Source organism: Corvus brachyrhynchos, unplaced genomic scaffold (genome assembly GCF_000691975.1).
Source record: "Corvus brachyrhynchos isolate BGI_N302 unplaced genomic scaffold, ASM69197v1 scaffold152, whole genome shotgun sequence".
NCBI lineage: Eukaryota > Metazoa > Chordata > Aves > Passeriformes > Corvidae > Corvus > Corvus brachyrhynchos.
Window position 1 is genome coordinate 1,769,717 of NW_008237447.1, and position 23,713 is coordinate 1,793,429.

The 23,713-nt window shown below is 44.1% G+C and overlaps 1 protein-coding gene across 1 annotated transcript in view; it reads left to right on the forward strand.

Annotated features, from left to right (window-relative positions):
• Positions 1-2,506: 2,506 nt before the first annotated feature.
• PTGFRN (prostaglandin F2 receptor inhibitor) overlaps positions 2,507-23,713 on the forward strand; it is a 40,854-nt gene continuing 19,647 nt past the window's right edge. The window contains exons 1-6 of the mRNA XM_017731421.1: positions 2,507-2,523; positions 5,622-6,028; positions 6,881-7,300; positions 10,236-10,619; positions 13,878-14,303; positions 21,052-21,471. Of these exons, the coding sequence (XP_017586910.1) occupies positions 2,507-2,523; positions 5,622-6,028; positions 6,881-7,300; positions 10,236-10,619; positions 13,878-14,303; positions 21,052-21,471 (2,074 nt within the window). The remainder of the gene's footprint in view (positions 2,524-5,621; positions 6,029-6,880; positions 7,301-10,235; positions 10,620-13,877; positions 14,304-21,051; positions 21,472-23,713) is intronic.

The window sequence follows — 23,713 nt, forward strand, 5'->3', positions numbered from 1 at the left end:
AAGGGATCTCACTTATTTCATTTTGGTTTTTACTTTTCTTTTTGAGACTAATATGGAAATCTTGATAGTTAGCTGCCTTTCTGGTACTTCAAGAACTTCCCTTTTCTGCTTAATCTCTGACTTTTCCTCTCAGACTTTCCAGTGTAGTGTAGAAAATTTAATTGACTGCGTTTAAAAAGTAGAAGAAATACCAAAGTAAAATGTTTGTTTAAATGTGCCTCTTCTAGGAAAATCATGTTATTTATATGTTAAAGAAATTACTGCCTTAACAGTATTGAAAGGTTTTTCAAACATTTTAGGTGTGTTTGGTATAACTTGTTCTTTCTCTCCCAGATAGTCACTGATGACATTCTTGATGTGTAGCTGCCTGATTATAATTGAAGCTGGGAGGAGAGGCAAGGGGAAGAGGGGCAGATTGGAGATAAGGATTGTAATCTCCTGTGCTGATATGCTTTGGCTCTCCTTCCCAAGAGGAGAGCCTGTGAATGTTTGGCATGCTTCCTGTCGCTTCACCTGCCTGCTCACCAGGGAAAGTTGCTGAATGCTTCCCAGCAGGAGCCTGATAATTTCTGTTTTGAAAAGAGAGGAAGAGTATTTGAGTGGACGTGACTCTGGTGGGCTAAAAAAAACAGGCAAAATAATTTTTTTTCTTCAGTTTGGAAAATGGCTTCATGCGTCGCAAACACTGCAGTTAAGGAGTTCAGTACTGGAGTGAGAGGTTTGGGATTTTGCTAGAGATAGGAGGCAGAGTGCACAGCTTTAATGGTGGGGGATCCATTGCTCATACTCCACGTGGCACAAGAAGGGTTGCCCCTGCTCAGCCCACTCCCACAGTGCTGCAGCAAGGGCTGCCTTGACTGGAAGTAAATGGAGGAGTCCAGGGAGGGATGGAGGGAGGATCGTTACCGCCGTTTGCAAAGCTGGCTGCAGTATTTTTTTTCCTGTCATAAACTGTTGTGAATTTGAAAGGGCTGCTGGGTATTTCCTCCCCAGACATGGTAATGTTTAGTTGGCAAATGAAACAACCTTTTGTTCGGAAAGCTCTTTTGAGATGAAAGGCATCAGCAAAGTTGTCGCTGTGTCTCCTGTGACTGCCTTGGTTGAGGAGCTGGACTGTGTGTTCTAAGTCTTTCTGATGCAGAGGCTCGAGTGCTTAGTCTGAGCCAATTTACTCATTCGTTAGCTCTTACTTTTTTGACTTTAATTGGCTTCCTACTGCATGTCAGATTGCATTTTCCTTTGGCTGGCGGATGTGGAGGCGACCTCCTTCTCTGGGCTGCTACAAGAGCAGGTTTTCTTATTAGATAGAGCTGTCTGGTGCAGGCTGGGGGAAGCACCTTGTGAGAGAGTGCTGAAGCACAAGTGTGTTCTTTGCAACAGTAATACCGTCTCCGCCTCGTGGATGACTCCACAGGTTACTTTTCATCTTGTTCTTTCATAAGTGATACACAGATGCAAAATGTATATGGAAATGAAGCTCCTAGAAGACTTTCCACATGTCCCTAATGCAAAGGGAAATCCATAACCAGCCCTTTCCTTGAGGAGTTTTGTAGCTTGTTGAGAGTTTCAGCAGACTACCTGTTCTGTTGATCCTGGACTATTTTTCTGCCTTGTTTTCTCGGTTATCCTGAAAATGACAGGTTGCTATTTAATGCACTCGGATTGACTTCACAGTCTATCTATTCAATCATCTGCTTTCCTTGTTCTCCTTTTTGGAAGGATTTAATTTAATGCCAGCAATGAGATGGTGCACCTGGGTGGTGGGACAAATTTATGAACCACTGCTAGGGAAAAAGTAATAGCCCAAAGCTGCCTTGGCTATGTCTGAGCTGTCTTGCCTCTGTCTTACTAATACGGCAGACCCCAGTTTATTATTATTCTACCTCGAGCCATGCTGTGTCCCTGTTTCTGGTGGAGTATTTAATGCATTTCCATGGGAGAATCCTCTAATCAAGTGCTTGACAAGTACCCCACTAGGGCTCTGTGGTTGTCTTACATTTGTGTGTTTCTGGCCCAGCCCTGCAAAAGGACCAGTGTTGCCTGGTAGTGCCGTCACCTGTCTAATGAGCCCAAGGAGGCCTTGTGTGTTTGTGTGCTGTCCTCCTTAGAGGGGCTCAATTTCCTTTTGTTTTGGAAAATGGATCCTTGCAATTTCATCTGGTGGTCTGGTAACTCAGTGAAAATAAAGTTTTGTATTTAGGCAGTTAACCTTGTGCTTGGGGAAGTTTGATGTCCAACACGAACTCAGATCCAGTTATTGAGTTCTTACTGAATACCCATCTTTGGTGAGGTCAGTGATGCTGAAAAATGCAGAATTGTCAAAGTTCTTTTGTTTTCTGTCACTAGTGTTTACATTGTTTTGTCCTCCTCCATCTGTTTCTATAGTTAAATGGGATTCAGATGAATTCATTAAGAACCTGTCACCTTATATTAACAGTGAAATATATTGGCTGTCATGAAAAATAAATGTTTCCAACAAATTTACAGAGTTTTAGGCTCTTGTATCATGACTACTCTGGGAAGGTGAGGGAGTGTATGCAAGTTACACAAGGCTCTGTAAGAATAAAATATTTGTAAAAGCTCCTCACTTATTTGCCAGAATAATATGGAGCTCACCTTTTGCCAAGATCAGTGTCTGTAGCACTGTGTCTGTAGCTACTTATGCCACAGTTACATGAAATGTTAATCCCTAATGCACAGCAAAGAACATAACACCTTGTTTAGTCTCTAGGGATATTCTTGCTGCAGGACCAAAGGCAGAACCTTGAATTCACAGCCTGCTGGGTCACTTAGAAATGCAGCTCACCCTTGGAGTGTCTGCCCTGTGCACGCTCCTCCTCACTTGTGCGGAGGTCACAGCAGCTGCTCTGCAGGAAGTTCTCACCTCTTACTTGGTGATGTTGCCTCTGCTCCTGCTGTACCAGAATCCTGATTTATCTTTGCAGTAACAAATGTTATTGTTTGGAAAGTACAAAATTCTGTTACAACTCGTCCCTCTTCTCTTCTGCAGCCTATTCCACTGCCTTCCTTCCAGCCTTGGGTTAAACAGGAATTGCTTGTGGGACTGTGCTGGAGGGAGGGGGATAATCATGGCTTTACAGATCTGGTGAGGACTCCCTGTGCTCCTGTCTTTTCCTTTGGCTTGCCTTTTTGTAGGAAGGTGCTAATCACCCCCTACCTTCACTTGGTGTCAAAGGGTCTTTAGTGACCTTGGAAGAAGAGAAACTGAGCTGGTGGTGCTAATCTCAAACACAAATGTGCAGCCCTTGCCACATTAGTCATGCCTTTGTCACCTCTAGATTGGATTAGTTCGGTGCACGGTATGTGGGTCTGCAGCTGAAGACACACGCAGAACAGTGTTGTCTGCTTGTTTTAGTGTCACCAGAGAGTATTTTCTAGAGAGATGTCAGTGTTTGAAGAGGGCCCTCAGTCAGGATCCTGAGCTGACTTCTCACAGTGGTTTGCTGGAAGCTGGTTTGACTGTCAGGCTTTAAAGCTTACCTGCTGCTGTTACTGCTTTCTGTAAGAGGATAAGTTGAAGGATTGAATGCAACTTAAGATTTAGTGAGGAAGTATATCAGAGCCCTGTAGCTTGCTTTACTTTTTGTTGACTGTTTTTCTGTATGGATGATTTTATGATTTTAGCGTGGTGCTTGGGTTTGGAGATGTGTCCTTGAAGACATCTGGCTGTGGAAACAATACATTGACAGTGGAGGTTTTCCTCTCCAATGCACGTGTGAATGGTGCAGAAAAGTCCAGCTTCCTTATTAGGCCTAGTCAATCACTTGATCAGGTATATAATAACAGTCTTCTGGGAGGGATAGAAGGGGTAAGAGATTAACCCCAGTCTGCATTACAAATAAGTTTAATGAAGTACTAATGTTGAATACAGAAGGTCATGGCAATGAGGAAATTGGACTATTATGACTGAGCCTGTACACGTGAACAGACTGCAAAGTAAAGAGCATGGTAGGAGTTCTGAACTGGGGAGGTAAAGGCAGTGTCAGTCCTTGGTTCATCTGCTTGCTGAACTGTAACTGCAAATAAAAATACACTTTTTCTCTTGCAGTTTTGCTCAGTGTAGCTTTTTAGCTGCCTTTGTAGCTTTTAAATGCCCACAGAAATCTTATTCTTTAACACATCCTTCTCCACACCTCTCTGGCGGGGACAAGCTGTGCTTTATAGCAGGTTCCCCAGTGGGGGGTTTCTGTGCACAAGACTCCTTTGCCCACACTTGGATACCTATTGGCATGGTGGGCCTAAGCCAGCAAGCAAGGTCCTAATCTACAGGAAGAAGATGTGCAGAGTGATGGGAGGGGAAGGGTCAGAGAATATATTGGTGTTCATGTCACTAGCTGGTGGCTTTCCCACTGAACTTGGTGAACTGTATCCAATGTGGGTTGCTGTACTTTGTGTGTTGGGGGGTTGTTTGTTTAACTTTGGCTTTTCCTCTGTGGTATCTCAGATCAGCCTTTTGGTCCAGCTGCTTTTGGTGTTGTTAGACATCTACTTGGTTGTATGAAGATCGGTCTTTCAGTGTTCTAGCTTCTGTTCTACCTGGCCGTTAAAATATTTTGCTATGGATATGGAAGTGGTGGGATGCAGTAAGCTGTTTATGTCTGGAGGCTGAGTTTAGGTAGTACTCTGAAGACATTTCTCTGGTTGGAGTTATGAATCAAAGCAGTTTGCTCTTTGGAGAAGTAAGGACCTGCCAAAATCCATGTGCAGCTGCTGGGGTTATTCTCTGGACTACAAGAGCCAAATCAACCAGAAAAGTCTCTTGCTGTGTCTTTGCCAGGTCCTCTGGCTTGTTTAAGTGGTTCACACTTTTGCCTGGAGCATAACATACTGCTTTGCCAGCCTTCTGCAGAGAACTGCTGCTGTCCCTCTATCCTTCTGGTGAGACGGTCCCAGAAAACACAGTCTGAGCACTGTGTGTTCCTCTGCTTTTGAGGGAGCCTGCTCTGCCATGCTCCCAGGTGTTCTGGGCTTTCACCAAAGATGAAGTGTGTGCTAGAAACAGGTGTGGTTGCAGAAATCCACTCAAGCAAACTGTGTCTGTTATAATCAGCTCTTCCTTTTAAATCAATTCGGAGGGCAAGGAATCTCACCTATGTGAGAGAAGCCATGACCCTTCAGGGCAGCTGTGACTATACTCGTTTTTGGAGAACGTCGTCGTAAAATTCTCATGGCCCTCAATCGAGGGGAGAATTAATTTCATACTTCAGACTCTCTAATGGTATCAGCAGAAGTCTTATAAAAATTCCTGATTAGATTATGCCCTCATTGTAGTAATGAAAACCACTTATTAATGTTTTTTTTAAACATCTTACATAGCACTTGCCTTGTAGTAGAGAAACTGTTATCCATTGGATCTATGGCTAATTCTCTTTTCTTTTTTTTATCTCTTTACAATTTTCTCTCAGTATTTTGTTACCTCATGTGGTATTATATAAGCAGTGAAACAAAGATTGCCCACACTAAAAATGGTGTGTTTAGGGGCTCCTGATTCAGTGAGATTAAATGTTAATGGGAAATACTGCTCTTACTAGTTCTTGCTTTCTGCGGAGTGGGATGCCCAACCTTGGCATGTTTAATTCTTGTTACTTTCCTGGTTGAAGCCTGTCCTTAACTGTGTGTTACTCTTCATTCTCCTGCCCAGCTTTCTGCAGAGGGCGCATTGTGAGAGTGCCCAAAGGTCCCCTCATTCGAGTGGTGGGCACGGAGGTGGCAATCCCTTGCAGCGTTAGTGACTATGATGGACCCAGTGAGCAGAACTTTGACTGGGAGTTCTCCCGGGAGACTGACTTCGTGCGGATAGTGAGTACCTGGGATTCTACCTTCACCTCTGAGGAGTACCAAAAACGCGTGGGCCGCGGGGATATCAAACTGAGACGGAGCAGCAACGATGCTGTGGAACTTGTGATTAGGAACATCCAGCCAGCTGACCAAGGGAGATACAAATGTTCCACGCCCAGCACTGATGCCACCGTTCAGGGAAATTATGATGCAGAGGTCCAAGTGAAAGGTATTTCTGAAGAGTGAGGTGTGCTTTAAATTTGTTTTTGATAATGATTATAGATGTACCCTTAAGAATGTTGACTTTCTGTTGTTTATGATCATTATGATTTTTATTTGTTTTCTTCTTCTTCTTCTCATTCCTCTTTAATTCTCCTAAAGCCAGAATTGAAAATTGGGAAGTATGATAGCAAAGGCAAGTGAGGTGAAGAAGTGAAGAGAGGCTGTTTACTATAAACACCACTTTTCTTTTTTCTGTCTAGTAAATATGTAAATAAAACGCTAAGTGGTGGGTTTTCTGAAGATGTCTGCAAATATTTCATGTCCCTAAGCCTCTGGTTAGAGAAGCTAAGTTCAGGTAAAAACCACAGGCTGTCTTCTCTCTCATTTTTAGTGACATTTAGGGATCTTTCTGTATGAAGGAGGTAATCTTCTCTTTCTCCTTTAGCATGTTGATGCTACAGTCTTACTCTATCTTTGCTCTATCACTTAGCATTTTTCGGTATTACATTTGGACACTATTTCTTTTCCCATGTCTTATCTTTTACTCCCATGAATATCAAGCTTAGTTTTGCATGGGAATAGCAAAATGATGATGTTTAGATGAGAAAGTAAAGTGAGTGGAAGGCTAAATGAATTCTTGTCTTGGCTTTTTTAAAGCAGAGCACTTCCTTTATTGCTTTTTCAGCTGAATTTCCTTCTTCCTGGAATATATTTATGAGTGGAAGAAGGAATGATTGGCGAGGTGTTGCTCTGTGGTGGTTTTATTGCCTCATATCTGAACAGGTCGCTGTGGGTGTTCTCTTCTTGATTCTGTTTTATGATGCTTGTATCTTTCGGGTTTTTTTTCCCCCCCAAATAGTGATTTCCGATGGCTTGTCCGTGAGTGGTTCCAAAGCTCGCTCCTCGATGTCTCTCCGGCTGTCTGAGGGCGACTCCTTCAAGCTGCGCTGCTCAGCGATTACCGCCTCACCGGAGCACACTCACCTGCACGTGACCTGGCAGGTCAAGAGTGGATCCTCTTGGCAGGACATCCTATCTTTGACTCACGAGGGCAAATTCCAGCCGGGCCCTGGCTACGAGGAGCGCTACCGTAGCGGGGACATCCGCCTGGACACGGGAGCCAACGACACGTACCAGTTATCCGTGTCCCAGGCTTCCTCCACGGACGGCGGTGCCTACAGGTGCCTCGTGAGCGAGTGGGTGAGAGGGGCCGATGGCTCGTGGCAGAAGATCCAGGAGAAGAGCGTGGAGATCGCCACTGTGTCAATCCAGCGCACCAGTGAGTGCTCCTGGTGGGCTGGGGTCACGGCGCTGGGCTGTGTCCAGACTCTGATGCTTTGAATGAAGGGAGGGTGCATTCCAGCAGAACCTAGGGTGCTGTTTGGATAGCTGGCCTGTTTACATCCTTGACGTAATTTTTCTAGCTTTATTTTTGGGAAAAGGGGGTTGATGGCATGGGAGGATTGCCTGGAACCTCTTAGATGCCTAGATCCAGATTTTATCTCATCCTTCGTTTACTTCAGAGTGCGCATAGTTTTTATATTTCTTAAATAAACATTGTATTTAACAGCTGATCACCCTAAACCTTCCCTCTGCTCTTTTATTAACATAGTGTTCCATAGCACTAAACAGCTGCACTTCCCCAGTGAAAGTGGCTTGTGATTCAGTGATAGATGTGAAGCTTTTCTGTATGTTATTTATTAAAATAGCATGGAAAGATCAAGAGAAAGGAGGGAGGCAGTGATAATTTAACAGGGCAAATTATGCAGTGATTTTTATCACCGGTCTGATTGCTCTGCTGTGTTGGCAGGGGTCTAGGACAGTAATGGTTCTGTTAAGCACATCATTGCATGCTTGGCTAAGGAGACAAAAATACATGCAGTGCTATGCTGAGGATATCCAGATATCCCTGCCCATACAGATTTCAGGACTAGATGCACTAAGCACTTGATTGCATTAGCATTATCACTGCTGGTTGGAGGAGGGAAAGCAGGGGTGATGCATCTTATCACTCAATAGGTGGAAAAACAGGCAGTGATGGTCCCTCAGAAATATGAGATTATCACGGTATTTTAGAACTGTTCAGACAGGAAGGGTATCTTTTCATTTTTGTAATCCTTTAATCACTATAGGGAGAACCTAAAAGTCTGGGGTTTTTTGATTGGCTTGTTTGGATGTAGTTTTAGTGTCTTGGTGGTACTTAGCCTGTGAAAAGTGACAGGATCAATCTGCCCCCTCCTTTCAGGGTGTCTTGCACAGCGAAGCTTACAGGTGCTCTCTGCTGACACAGGACTTGCCTAATTAAGAGCTGTAATTCTCTATTTTGTCACACTTTTGCAGTGGCTGAAAACAGCATGAAGCTGGTCAGGACCAGTAGTGGTACAGTTTTTTGATGTGGTTTGGGTGTGTGGTTTGTCTGTTGTGGGGGTTTTTGTTTGTTTTGTGGTTTGTTTTGCTTCGGGTTTTCTTGCCTTCATTTTAAGCTCAGTCATTAGCAGCACTGGCACTTTGTCAGGGGTATGAAGGCTTTTTTAAAGTTGTGCTAAAGGGGATAGGTTATTCTCCAGCAAAGTGCTGTATACACATCCTGCAGAAGGACTTGAAGAGCATCTTGTGCTGACATCTGAAATCTCTGCACTTGGATGCTAAAATGAACTTGAGATGTAAATGGTTATATGCCTATGGGTAAACTCTCTCCAAGTCCCTATATGTGCATATACTGCCAGATTTTGAATGCCTATCACTTCCATGAAGATAAAAATGTTCCCTGGAGAAATGTTGCTCTTAACCTTGCAGATGAATCTTATTTTGTATTCTGGTATTAGTCTGTTAAATTAGCTAGGCTTTCCTAGTGATTCCAATCCAGTAAGACAGTGAGGCAAGTCCCAGTGAGAGATTCATCTGGATTTGGTTTCAGCACTCAGGTGGGGCCTGCTACCCTCTGTTCAGTCTGACTGCTCTCTGTTATCAGGTAAGATGAGCATTGCTTGGTTTTATTGGCAATAGTTCTGACTACTCAGTTTGGCTCTAGCCTTTTTGTGTTGCCTCTCATTCCAGATGATAGTCCAAGGAAGTTTATGCAGATGGGGAACTATTATGTAGTAGAACATGGTTTTACATAGAAGTCACTGATCTCAGCAGAGACACAGCTGCTGGTTTAAAGCAGGTATCTCTGTTCTTGCTCGTGCTGAGAAGAGCCATGGCTGTAGCAGCCCTGTCTGCTGGCCTCAGTGGAGACTTTAGGAGCAGCTGCATTACACACTGTGGGAATAGTGCTGCACTGAGATCCAGATCTAATCTTTGGGCAGTGTAGAACGAGGGAATGAGCAGGTCACTTGGTGAATGATCTGCACTGAGGTTTACAAATGTACACACACAGTGTGCCCCTGGTTCACTGCTCACCAGTAACTAAGGCCAGCTTTTCTTCTGGTCTAGATGCTGTGATTCCATGGTTTTCTTTTAACATTCTGTGTCTGGTCCTGTTTGAATGCTGGCTATGACCATATGTGATACGTATATTGAAAATATTCACTGGCCAGTGGTTGTTAAGTGTGTTTTGAGTGGCTGTTGGTGTTGCTTAAAAATCCCAGTGTGTGTTGTTCTGAGTAGTTAGTGGAAAAATCAGCAGTATAGGGAGTTACTGCTGCCTTCAGTGTGCTTCCATTTCATGTTTTTGCAGCACACCTGAGGTCAGTCAGGATTCCAACATGTGGCCATGGCTACTTCTCATCTAAATCTGTTTGAGGAGCTCAAAAATGTCAGCAGAAACCATGCTGAGTTCCAATGTAGTTCCTAGTGATTTCTGTAGATGCTTTGTCTTCTGAGGTGTAGTCCCAAAACACTTTGACCCTCCTGTGAGACTGAAAAATCCTGTACACATTTTCCTGCTGTGCAGAGGTGAGGGTGCGGTCTGTGGTCGAGACAAAGCCTTCATGGACCAGTTGCTGTTGAGTTATAAAAATGCTGTTCTCCCTCCCTTTCTCCCCTCTGCCCTCATCACACATCCCTTACTTGACTGATAATGTGTTTTGCCCTTGCAATAGATCACTCGGCTCAATATCCAACAGGCATTTGAAGGTAGGGCTACTGAGCCTCTTCAGAAGCTCCCACTGTAGAATGTGAAGTCCTGGATAACTTGGAGTGAACTCTTTTTATTAAAAGCAACAAATGAAAAAATACTTTTTTGTTTGAATTTTTGTGTCTCTCTTTCCAAGCTCTAGATGTGGTCATCTCAACCAGCAATGTGTCTGTGACCGAAAGAGACTCCCTGGATCTTACATGCAACATCACAACAGACAGAAGTGGTATTTTCCAGGCAGAGGTGATGTGGTATTTTTCTGCATCACCTGATGACACCTTGTCAGATGCTCAGCTCTTGCTGAGCATGGACCATGATTCTGTTGTCAGTGATTCAACTCTGATCAGCCTCAGCCACGTGGACAGGAACTCCTATCGCCTCTTGGTGCGTGATGTGGACGTGGAGGACTCTGGCTACTACTTCTGTGAAGCTGCTATCTGGGTGCCACTGCACAATGGGAGCTGGCATAAGGTGGTGGAGAGGACGTCTGCACCAGTCAGTGTGGTGGTGACAGCATTAGGTGAGTGATTCTGCTGTCAGACTTCATGGGTAGTGTGTCCCTCAATCCTTGGCCCCATCAGAAAAGGGAGAGGACCTTGCAGAATCTCTTCTGAACAAGTGTTTCTCTTGTTTGCATCTATTATCTATATGTAGGGATCTCTCTTTCACTTATAATAGATATTTCTCCTTATGCAAATACCCTTAGAAGTTACCTGGGAGAAATACTAAAAATGGAACTCCTGTGAAACTTCTTAAAAAGCCTATTGTTTTGCAGATAGGTCTAGGTATGTCAGCCTACCCAATCTGTTCCCTAGTTTATTCTTGGGGAGATAATAGCTTCAATTTAAAGGCAGTGAAATTCAGGATGTTGTTGCAGAATGATGTAGGTAAGGTATATGCACCTGCTGAAATTTACAAGGAGTTGGTGGTGTTGGAGGCATGAATGAAGCTAGATGTGGACTGGCAGAGTGCTTGGTGCCTGTTCCAGCTCTGACTGGATGCAAGCACCCACTCCCAAACCCTTTCAATGTACCCTTTCAGATCCTCTTGTCATGAGAAACTGGTGGTGCTGTCCAGTTACAAAGGCAGAGGTCCTCCAACATAAAAGTGCTGAATGAGGCCAGCATATAGAGAGCCTGGTTTTCAGCAATAAATAGCTGTGCCATAAGGTTAAATCCCATCAACAATGACTTTAAATGTTGCATTTTAGCATTGTGCAGAGCAGTTGAGCCGTGGCAGTCTCCAAGTACACTTGTAATGTGTACTAGGAGTTCACAAGTGATTAATGTCTTCATTTCCTGTCCTCATTCAGCCATTCACATTTCACATTTAACTTGTGAGTAGTGTTCCCTCCTTCCCCCACTTGTGTGCGTGTGCAGTCATGCACGTGTGTTCATGTGTGTACAGATGCTCTTGGCATGCTCATGTGCTTTCTTGTAGTGCCTGTACCTGTAGGACTATTCCTTACTCTTTCTATTCCAATTTGGCATTATTTGGGAGCAGGAGAGAATAAAATCTGCTTTCCAGCAGATGCAGATGCTTGGTTGCTAGGGAGAGGGAAAGTAGAATAAATTTTCGGCATTTGAGGTTTTCAACTGCATCCAGAATTCACCAACTCCTCCTCCTTAATGGAAGTTAAGAGCTCCTGGAGTATTAAGTCGTTGAATTGTCTGTGAGGCTGTTCTTTGACAGCTGACAGAGTGGAGGAATGAGGTTTATCCAGCCAGCCTTTTATTCTTTCTAAATCCTCTGTTTGAGTGTCTGTCAGGGTGAAGCGCCTATCTGGAGTGCTGCTATCAAAGAGAAAACTCTCTTCTTAGGGTCCTTCCCATGCCCACAAATAAAACAAACCTGAAGCAATTTTCTAAGAATTCGAGATTCTTGCGGCTTTTTCCTTCTTGTGTCCCTGTCTACAGAGGTGTATCTGCTTTCACAGCCTTTGTTGCTGTGAAAATATTAGTTGGTCTTAAATGCCTTCTTTTTGGGGGGAAGGGGAGGCAAAGGGGGAATGGTAATAGAATTGTAGAATGTGAGCAATACATCATGAGGCCCTGGAGTAAACTAGTCTTTTGTGAATGAGAAAGGAAGAGCAGTGTAGCTGTAAGATCCATGGGGGCTTACACCAGAAGTGGATTTTGGCCATCATTAATAATCTGTGCTTTGGTTGTAGCAGAATTCTGTGCATTTTCTTTTTATTTTGCCTTACTTACCCCGAAAATGTGAGGAAATCTCCACATGCTCATTGGTAGTAGGTACTACAGACTTTGTAAGCAGTGCTTTTATGATTTTGTGTTACTTAATGCCACAGAAGCTCACGATTCGTATTACCAGATTCTCTGGGGTCTGGTGTGTATTGATGCCCTTGTTCTTGCCAGATGCAAGGACACTGCGTGCCTAACACTTACTGGTGAGAGATCTTTTCTGCAGGCTGACACAGCAGCAGCCCAGCTTGTTTGCTACAATTGTTTTTATCCTTTGCATCTCAAGTCCAAAAGTGCATATGCACACAGAGTTTCCACAGCAGTTCTATTAAGATGCTTTATTATCTTGGCTCGTTGGTGAGCTAAGCCTAAGTTTTAGCCTTGGATTGCCTTCTCTGTCCCAATTATAGCTTCGGTTAATTGTTTCTAGGAGGGCAAAATGCCAAGTAAAACATAAAGCAGGAAATAAATACAGAGCACTGAATACAGTTAGGCTGTAAAAGCCGCGTGATGAGTATTGGCCGAACAGTTGGGAAGCTGGTCATTTTTCTGAATTATAGTTGACAGGAAAGAAAAAAATATTCTAATACTAGTAAATAAATACGTATTTCCTTTGTGGTGTGAGGTTCTTGCTGTAATCTTCTTCCTTTACTATCTCTGTAGTCTGAGAGAAAATAGTCATGTGGCTCCCTTATCGCTTTTGGGCTTTGGGCAGCCAGCTATTTCAGATTTAAATCCAACAGCCCCATTCTTAACCCGTGAAATTCAGGCACTGATTTTCCAGCCTGAGATATTCCAGCCTCACAGCTCTACAGCACATACTTCTCTATTCAGACTGTGGAGCTTTTTCTGATCTACACATCTTCGACTCTTATCCTACTTAGTATTTATTGACCTAGGTAGTATTTAAATTGCTGACCAGTGAAATTTGCTGTGCCAAGCTCTTGGTGCTGCCTGTGGCCAGTGCCAGTGGTGTCTCGTGTCCCCTGGTTTGGGTCTCTGTGTGGGTGAAGTGTTTGCTTTTTAATGGGCTGGTTTTCAACATTCTTAAACTATTGTAGAGCCACAATGGGATGGTTGAGTGTGGAAAAGAAGGCATTTCAGGATGGGAGATAGCTCTTATCCTGGAGAGATACTAAGGAAATGGGATGTCTCTGGTCAGTCCAAAGCTGGAGGATAACCAGTGTCCTGCTGCAGGCTGCCCCAGGCATTTGGCAGGTGCAAAAACTGGGTTGAAACTGAACCCACAGGTGGGTTCTTGGGGTCAGGCCTAAAGGAGGGGATTATTTTGCTCAACAAATCCTGATTTTTCTGAAAAGATCTGACTAGACCTTTGAAATGGAAAGTCGTGTTTGGGAATGCAGGCCGAGGAGTACCTGTGTCAGACTGGTGCAAGTCTGAGAAGCAGAGTCCAAGTTCCAAGGTCTTGTAAGAAAAATGCGTATTGTAGCACTTGGCTTTTGGTTGGTAGAGGCTGAAACTGGATGTTAGAAGTTAGTGTATCTTTTAATAAATTCTAGCATTTTCTCCCTTCTTGGAGCTTCTAACCTGTTTCTCCCGTGTTTCCTCTCCTGCAGAGCCAGACTATGATGTGTTCCTGAACGCCTCTAAAACACCCAAGTTTTCAGATGACCCCACAGAGCTCAGCTGCAGGATCACAAATGTACAGGACACCGAAGCAAACATCCGCTTCACCGTCTCCTGGTACTACAGGCAGCACCTGCCCGGTGACGATGTGGTGACAGAGGAGCTCCTGGCCTCGATGGATGCAGACTGGACTCTGATACCTGGGGACAGGGGCAGGGAACGGATTCAGAATGGGGAAATAATCTTCTCTAAAAAGTCTGCTGACACCTTCAGTCTGAGAATCCAGTGGACTTCAGAAAGTGACAGAGGGGATTATTTCTGTGTCATCTCGGCGTGGAGTAGGCACCGCAACAACAGCTGGGTGAAGAGCAAAGATGTGACTTCTGCATCTGTCAACATTTTCTGGGCTACACAAGGTAGGACCTTTGCACCTGGGTGGTTGAGAATAGGCTTGTCAGCCAGCAGGCCTGCTAATGGGCTTTGGAAGCGGGGTTCTGTGTTACGAAGATTGAGGAATAATAACAACTTGTGTAAAGGCCTCTTATTTGTGGAGGGGAATAACTGCTTAACAGCACTCGCCAGTTTTATGCAACAGTTTGAAGTGGAAGTGCAAAAGAAGAGACACCATAGAAGGAGAGATTCCATCAAGCTGCTGAGACTTCCAGGAGCTGGGCTGGAAGTGGCAGGGGTGGTATCCAGCAGTGTTGCTGTGGTCATTGCCTACTTTCATGGCTTGGAGTATTTTAGTCTCTTTAGGATGCATCTTGCTGCTAACAACAGGGTTGTATTGAGGTGAAAAGAGGAATGGCGCTTCATCCTCTCTGACTGACAGGTTGAGAGTTGTGGTTTTATTTTTCTCTTCTACAAGCCCATGTTTAAAAGGCAGTTCTGAGGAAGTTCATGGGCATAATACTACCAGAGTATCAAAAAATAAGTGGGTAGCAGAACAAAGTAATTCAGTGGTTTGCTTGGATCTTGACCTTTTTTAGGCAGTAGTGAACTAGCTGTAGTCAGTATTTAACTGATTTTGGGAGCAATTTTTAGAAGCTTGATAGTTAACTGAGGTTGCTTAACTCTGGTTTAAAATGGGATCTGTGTTTCCTGGATGTCCTATAGTGTGATACTGTTTTGGCTCAGAGTGAAGTCATGCAAGAGGGTATGTTGGAGAGCATCAGAAAGGTTAGGATAACCTAGGATGTAATGTCTTTGGCAAAAATCTGTGCTTAGCTAAGCTGCATTTATCTTGATAGATTTGTTTAACAGTCTAGCTTAGGCATCCACAGGCAGAGAACTATATTTCACAGACAAGCAATTTGAAATAATTTTGAAGTTGTTTAGGGATAATCCCTGAACAGCAAATGGGAAATCTTCTGCTGTGATTCTGCTTCAGTGGAGAGAGAAGTAGTGGGCTGCTTGCTCAGTACTCTCTGCATCCCCAGACCAAGCCTGTGGTCCAGGGAAAGGTGGTCTTTTTTTTTTTCTTTTTTCCTGAAGCTGGCTTCTCCAGCAGGACCGAGAACTCTCATTAATGCTGAGTGTTGGTCACAGCTAGTTCAGTGTTATGCCACAACATGGAGTGTGTGTATGTGCATGTGAGTGTAATGGATCGTCGCCTTCCGAGCAGCTACGGAGACCAGCTGGAGTTGAAAAGTCTCAGCCTGTGTTGACATTTCTGAGTGAAAACAAACCGTGACAGGTGTGAACATTCCCTTGTTTCTGGTTCTGTTCCAGAAACTCCGCTAATTTTGCAGCATAAATGTAAATGTTATAGTCCCCATGCTGAAAAGTACGTTGTTGGCAAAACTTGGGGTTGGGGGATTTATTACGTGAAAGCGAACTTTCCTACAAAAACCTCCTTCTCCTGAAAAAGAATGTTATATGTCTATGACATGGGGAGGGTGAAATATAGGTTTGATTTCCCCTTCTCTTCCACCCCTCAACTCCCCCTTCAGCAGTGCAGCCACAGATGCCTCTCTCTGTGTGCCCTGTCCCCTTGCCATATCCTATTCCTGTGAGCTCCAGACTCGGCTGGGAGCCCAGTGCTGTAGCCAGCAACTAAGAAGGAGTTAATCTGCTGCTGCCTGTGCTCTCTGACTGTTGTTTTGACAAGTATCTCTGGTGATTTGAGTCCCTAACTGCTCCCAGTGCTTACAAAAGCCAGCAGCCAGGCTCCCACGTGTTTGCCTAAGGAGAGAAAGCTGCCTCTTCCTTGGATAGCTTGTGCCTATATAGAGACTTTTCTTCCATCTATTTCATTGCTTGCATCCTCTTTGCTGACTTTAGAGCAGTGCTTTGGGGGGAGGACTTTGGAGAAATCTCACTTTGAAAATGATTGTTCAGAGTTCTTGAGAAAGGAGAAATGGGTTTATATTGTGTCTGTGGGTCTCTCAGCAAAGAGAGGTGTTCAGAGCCTTTATTCAAAATGTAAACATCATGTGAAGATGCCAAAACCTCTTTTCTGTGCATTGTTATAATAAGTTGTGTGTCTGCCCATTTTAACTTGGGGTTTTATTGTCTCTGTTTTCTATTTTATTCTATGGGGACCAACAATACTCGCACATCTTTCTGCTTACTCAGCTTTGCAAATGCAGCCAACTGCTATCATAGATCACCATTGTTTTTGACATAGTCTGCCTGCTATGTTTCTTCCCCCCTTCTACTTTCTCCCCTGCCAAGGTGACAAAGAAGGCATCTCTATCTCATCTCAGAAATTAAAAACATCAGTTGTGTTGTGTTTTGTTTATTTAGAGTACAAGTTCCAGTCAGTGAAAAAGGATAAAGGAAGGGAGGAAACGTTTTTTGACTGGCTCTGTAACTCATTTTCAACCCAGAAAACAGTTTGATATTCTATAAGATAATTGTGTTTATTTATTTGAATATGAGTACTGCCTACATTTAGAACACAGATACTGTTTGCAGTAGAATGTGGAATCAATGCTTTTTTCCTAAACCAGTGTTGTCAAGTTTGGATCTGCATGGAGTACTTTGCAGAAGAGAACATTATCTTTTAATTGAAATTCCAAATCCCAAAGGTACTATTATTTGGGGTTTTGTTAATGCTTCTGTCCTTAATTTACAAAATAACTATATTTAACATAAGTTACTTGTCCTAAATGTTTGCCAAGGCCCTCCCATCACACTTAATTGGGAGCAAGGGTGTCTTAATCTTTCAGACAATCCTGCAAATAGAGAACAGATAATATTTCTGCCACCTACTTCCTTTATCATTGCTGATGTATCATAGACACAGTGTAGTACAGACACACAGTTCCTCCCAGGCAAAGAAATCCCCGTGGCACTAAGCTGCTGGGTGTATTTGCCAGTTTGGGTGTAGGAATAAGAGAGTTCCTGAAGTCAGGTGTGGGTTCACGTGTCAGGCTGTGGTGCAGGCTTTGGTGTGGCTGTGGTGCTTCCAGAGCTGCTGGGGCTGCAGTTGTACCTCGGGGTGTTGTACATCCACCTCCTACCACAGCAAAGCTGTCACTGCCTTGATGTCTCCTGCATTCCCTGTACTTGCAGCCTTGTTAGTGCACCGGGGGATGAAGGAGCCTTTATGAACTCTGAGATTCTTGTCAGCAGCCTCAAGTAGCGCCGTGAGGCTCCGAGGTTGCTGTCAGCCCTGGCCATTGTGCTGCTTTTCCAGCTGCAGTCAGAGGAGTGAGTGCAGGGAAGGTGTTCGCTGTTTTCTAAAGTCTCCATGGCCTTGTAGCTGTTGGGCTTCTATAGAAATTTTCCTGGCTTAGATTAGGTGAAAACTGGTTTTGGTCACTAGCCAGGAAGCGCTCTTGAAGCTGAGCACGCACTTTGTGGTAGAGAGCAACAGGAGAATTACAGTGTGGCTTAACCACTTGGACTGGCCAGCGATGGAAGGCAGGCTCCAAAGTACAGTTCACTCAAATTTTATTTGGATCATTTGGCTAGGGTTTCTTCTGTTGCTAGCCCTCTGTCTTGGAGTAGTGCCCAAGCTTTGGGTATGGTGTACTTAGGAACTCTTCCCCTACCGCTTTCCAGCATAAACTGCAGATTGCAGCCCCCTGTATGTGAGCAGCCAGGGTGTGTTTTATTGTGCTTTTCGTTCATGGAGCTTTACAAGAAGGAGATGAGACTCCACATGGGACTGCAGGTATGCCTGCAGAGAGGCAAGCGTGTGGAGTAGCGGTCAGACAGACATTGCTTCCTTGGCAGTTCCCAGAAGATTAGAAATGAGACCTTAGGCTGCAGTTCTTGGAAGAAAACGCTCATTTGACCTCTCTGGCTCATCTTATGCTACAAGATCTGATGAGTAATTTCTGCTAACATAGGAAACATGAAGAAACTTTCCTTTCCTTCTTAATTTTCCGTGCAGATTACTGTTATTTCTAAGATAAATGCTAAATCTTCGGGCTGCCCTCTTTCTCATAACGTGCACTCTTCCACACACAGACAGCTATGTGCTTTTCTAGGTGGGGGTGAAGGAGTGCTAATTACATTTCATCTGCTGCTACTGAAGGAGAACAATATTGGCACAGAACCAGAATGTTAAGAATGGTGACCCAGGTTTTTCTAGTTGATAGGATATGGGGCCTTTTGTTGCTGTTGTTTTACTTTGCTACATATGCAGGTCTCTAATGCTATGGCACATACAGAAACATTCCTTTGATCTTTTTTTGACTTTGTTGCAACAAGAAACATTCAGCACCTGCATGTGGTGGGTTGTGTGTCCCCTTCTCTTACTCTGTTCTGGATTTCTTATGGTCTAACAGAAGGGGGAGTGCCTCTGCCTTGTGTGTTCATCCAAGCTAAGGATCTTTGGGGTTTTTAAAGGTAGAATAATGCTTTGAAAGGACTTTCATAAGAACATATCTCCTTGTTCTCTGTTCAGCATCCTAATTTCTAACCCTTTTGAACTCTACCACTGTTCTCCAGCTGCATCTCTAGGCCTCAGTTGTTCTCTTCCACAAACTCTACCAATGGTATTTCTGCTGTTGTCGCATGCTACCACCACTCATTTCTCCTTTTTCTTTAGCAGAAATACTTGGTAAAAGCATTTGCTATTGCCCTCAAATAAAAAACCAAGAAAGGATATCTAGGAACAACTTGCTGGGGGCAAGGTACTGCCCTTTGTGCTGCTGCCTGACCTGTGGCTCAGGGAGTAGTGGAAATTAAGGTGTTTGAAGCCCAGGTAGTAGGGAGACTTATGTCAGCTGTAGCTGAACTGCTCTGAACATGTGAGGGTATTTAGTTTTAAGCACATCTTCCGGAGACCAGATGTTAAATGCCCTTTTTCTGGTGTCTAAGACCCAGTGCTCTGACTGGAGATCAACAACGTAAAGAACATTTAAATAAGAAGGGATTTTTGCCCAGAGCCTCCTCATATGGCCTAGAAAGCAACAATATGTGCCAGAAGAGTATAACTAGCTGTTTGTGCTTCTGCTTTTGGGACAAAATATAATTGCCTACTATATTCCTAAAATATGTGAAAAGCTGATCTGTGCTGGGCTCCTAAATACTGCAGCCTTACGAAGAGGGAAATATCAGAGTCTCATAGACATAGAATGAGGAAAAAATGGATTTGGAATCTGGTATCTGATGGGTGTTTTCACAACGGAGAGGAGAATGACTCTATACGACTTCAATTGCGATTGTACCCTGAGTGCCTAAATGTGCAACTCTAGTATTGCCACTTGCTTAGTGGGTGGAAGTGTGAGGGGGGTTTGGTGTGGAGTATCAAATAATTCTGTGCTCAGCTAGACCACTAGAAGCATCTCAGCCTTCACTGCTCCTGCTGTTTCTTTATATAGCTTTGTACTGTGATCTGCTTTATACAGTACTGATTTAAAGTTGTCATACCGGGTTTCTCATCTTGTGGGCTGTGTTTACTCATTGTGAAAACTGCTGCTTGAAGGCAAAACACTGCAAAATGTAATCTTGACAAGTATCTTGTTGCTCTTGTGGGGAGGACATAAATATTACTGCATTTAAGTTCAGTTTTGGGAAATGTGTTTCAATCTCACCGTTGCTTATTTCCCTTTTCCTGAGAAGCTTCGTCTTGCATAAAGGGGTTCTGTGAAGTTTTTTAACAGGTCTACACTCTCTTTTTTTTTTTTAAATAAATGAGGGAAGGGAGACTATGGTGCAGCAAAGTAAGTCCAGACAGTTGGATTGGCTGTATTTTTGCAATACTGTTACTTTCATGTATTCTGCCCCAGCCCTCCCTTCCTTAGGAAGAACTTTGATCTACAGGGTGTCTTTTCATCACAATGCCAGGAAACTAGCAACTCCCTTTTCTTTTATCTGATTCTGATTTCAGTCACTCCTTATTTTCTCAGTTTCTCACTGTGAGCTGGTATTTTGTGCCTCTTGGAGCTGTGCTCTGAGATGTATAATTTTCCCAAACCTTGTAATGAAGGGGTTCTTGGGATCGAGGAGCCAGTAGAGAATGGAGAACAAATGGAAGGAAACTAAGCAGTAAATGTTGCTGGAGCTCTTGATGTCAAATGGGCTGTTGGGAAATGTGAGGGCTTCTGGCAGGCTTGTATGCAAGTAAACGTACGAGAAGCAAGGGGAGGAAAGGCTGACATGGAGGCAGAGGTGTGCCTATATCTTTCCGCACAGGTATGTGTGTATATGGGGATGCCTGGAGTGGAGAATTCTGTTACCACCAACTTTTGTCATGTGTTTTCAGCTGACTGTGTCTGGATTGCTGTTAGGGTGGCTTTTTGAGGGAAATAAAAGGTGCTACCCTAAGTGCTGCCAATTCAGCGAGTAGCAGCTTTTGTCGTTAGTCATGAGTATTTCAGCAGTGCCCTTACTACCCCGTCACTGAGGGTGCTCTTCCAGATCCAGTATACAACTGGGACTCTGAATCTTGTCTGGTATCTCTACTCTTGAATAAAACAATCCTGGGGATCCTGTCTTGTTACAACCTGTGTATTCTATTATCTGTTCAGTATTTGGTGTTCGTTTGAATTTGTGCATCTTGACCCAAACTGTTGTGTACCTGTGTGTGTGTGCACTGTTGAGTAGCATTCTAGGCTGTCCACATGTTTAGATAAATGTGCTGGGATTTGTTCCTCCAAAAAAGGAACTCTGCCTGTCTGTAATCTTCTAGGTTGAAAGGTGCTGCAGAAACACCTGTATCTATTTGTTAACCCTCTCTTGCTGCTTATTTCCTTCCCTCTTCAGATTACACGCTTACAGTGGAGGCGGTGAAATTGAAGCCATTCTTTGTAGCAGGCCACACCTTTGAGATGACATGCAAGGTGTCCTCCAAAAACATCAAGACGCCGCGCTATTCCGTCCTCATCACAGCTGAGAAGCCCTTCACGGATCAGTCGAATCCCAACGGAACCACGCGCATTATCTCCTTGAACCAGGACTCGGTAGTGCGGCTGGAGGACTGGACGGACCAGACCCGTGTGGATGGGGTGGTCCTGGAGAAGGTGCAGGAGAACGAGTTCCGCTACAGGATGTATCAGACCCAGATCTCTGATGCTGGGCTCTATCGCTGCGTGGTGACCGCCTGGTCTCCGGGTGGTGGTGGCATGTGGCGTGAAGCAGTGAATGGCTTATCCAACCCTATCCAGATAGACTTCCAGACATCAGGTTGGTACAGAACCTGGAAGCTGTGTGTCTGAGCCAGAAAGGGAGAGAACTCTGTGATGCTTTCCCATTGATTTCCCCATGTCTCAGAAATACCTACTCTTTGGAACAAATGGTATGATGGCTGAGAGCTATGCTTGTCTCCTTTGGTGGTACTTGTGTCCTTTGTGCTATTGATTGTTTACAGAAAGATGTTTAATGAATTGGCTGTAATCATAACCCCTGGGTTTTTCTCTACTAATGCAGCTTTTATGGTCCTGCAGGCTCATAGCTGGTTCTCAGTATGGAGCAACTGCTGCTGCATTTGCCAGCTGTATCACTAGATTGTTAGTAGTGGCTGCTCTGGAAGAACATTAATATAAACTGGATTTCTGTTCCGAAACAGGCTCTATTAGCATAGCATTAAATTCCCTGAGCACACCTCGCTGTTGATGTAATTGCAGAAAATGGTCAGGTCAGGGTAACATTTCAGCCATCTCAGTAAGCGTATCCTGCCACTGCGAGACCTTAGGGGTCCCTCGCGGCTGAACTACAAAGCTCCACAAATTGGGATGAATTTCGGTACCCAGAAGGACATCCTGTTCCTCAATTGCTTGCTGAAACCCTTACCTTCAGCTGTAACAAGCCTGCCTGTTGAGATTTTTCTACAGAAACGTGCCTGTCCTGATACAATGTTGGGGGGAGGGAGAGACGGACAGCATTGATTTGGATCATCAGAGAAGCATGTTAACCCTGATTTCCTGTCATGTTATATTGTTGGGAAGTGCAAGGGAGCTGCTTTTGTAACACTGGTGCACGTATTAGTGAAGGGCTCATCTCATGATTTGATAAACCAAGCTGGTGGGATTTTGAGCAGGTTTATAGCCCAAATGTAGCCTGAAGGTGCATCCTGTGTTGCAGCTCTCTAGTTAGCTGCTTTATCACAAACCTCTTGCGCTTGCCTGTTCCTGTTCACAAGCACAGCTTGGAAGGAGGTCTTGCCTCACATCTCTTGTTCTTCATGCTCATATTCTGCTTGTAATAGTGGGCTGTAGCATATTTAGAAGATGTGTCTGTGTCTAGGCAAGAGCAGCCTGACTTCTGGTTGCATCCACAACTAAGGTAATTGTTCTAGATGATGTGGTTCCTAAAAACTGAACTTGCTTATACGAGGCATGCTGGGAAAAGGACAAGGGCTGAGCATAGGAAGACAGCCTGGCAATGAGGACATCACATTGTAGGAAGCTTTGAGATGTAGCATCGTGGTACAAACCCTAATGAAGATGTAGCTTTGATCTAAACTGGCCAGACAGAGGACATTGACTTCTGCTTCTTTCTGTTTTAGGTAATTTCTCAAGATGGTTTAGTGGGCTACAGTTTTAGCCTTATTGCTCTTCATATCTGGGTCAGACACAGTGGGAGAGTAGCATTTGCAAAGGGGATGATAAAAGAAACCAGCAAGAATGAAATCTGCCTTAAACCCCACCCTTCCCCTCCAGGCTCTGATGTGGATGCTTTCCCGCACAAAAGTGGTGGTTGGTGCCTCTCCCAACATGGCTTGTCTTGTGTCACTTTGAACTCCCATCCAAAAAGTTTGGCGGGATGCTATTGATACCCAGGGTTCAGAGGGAGATCTGCAAGCAATGCGAGGGAGGGAAGTGTACGTGTTGTAGTCTTGACTTCTTTTTGCTGTCAGCCTCTCCTCCCAGCCCCTTCACCCAGATAGAGTTTCTGGAGCGTGGAGTGAAGAAAGGGAGGCAGCATGTAGAAGTGCCCTGGGAATGTGTGAATTCCAGTAGCAGGGCTGGAGCAGGGGGAGGGATGGTCCTGAAGCCCTGTCAGCCTTTCATTCTCTATAAAAGAATGAAGAAAGAAATGAGATCCCAGGCACAATTTGCTGGAGCGCTATTTCCCAAAATAATCTTGGCATGTAGCAAAATCTGTCTTGAAATACCTGCAATTTTCTTTAATTGATGGATGAACTTCATGTCCTTCAGTTGTTACTCAGATATCCCTGCTGGATATTCACCTCTGGGCATGATGAGAACATGTGATGACCACAGTTAGAATGGGCTCACTGAGGAATTATTATTTGGGAAATCATCTGGAATTAAGTACACAAGACAGAAGATGTTTTGTGGGTGTGTTACTTTGGTTTTGTTTGCTGAAGCCTGTCTTTGATGCAAACCGAGTCAGGGAGCCAGAGGTAAATGGCAAAGTTGTGGAGCAGCTATGAAAGCATGGCTCAGATATCACACCCTTCTCT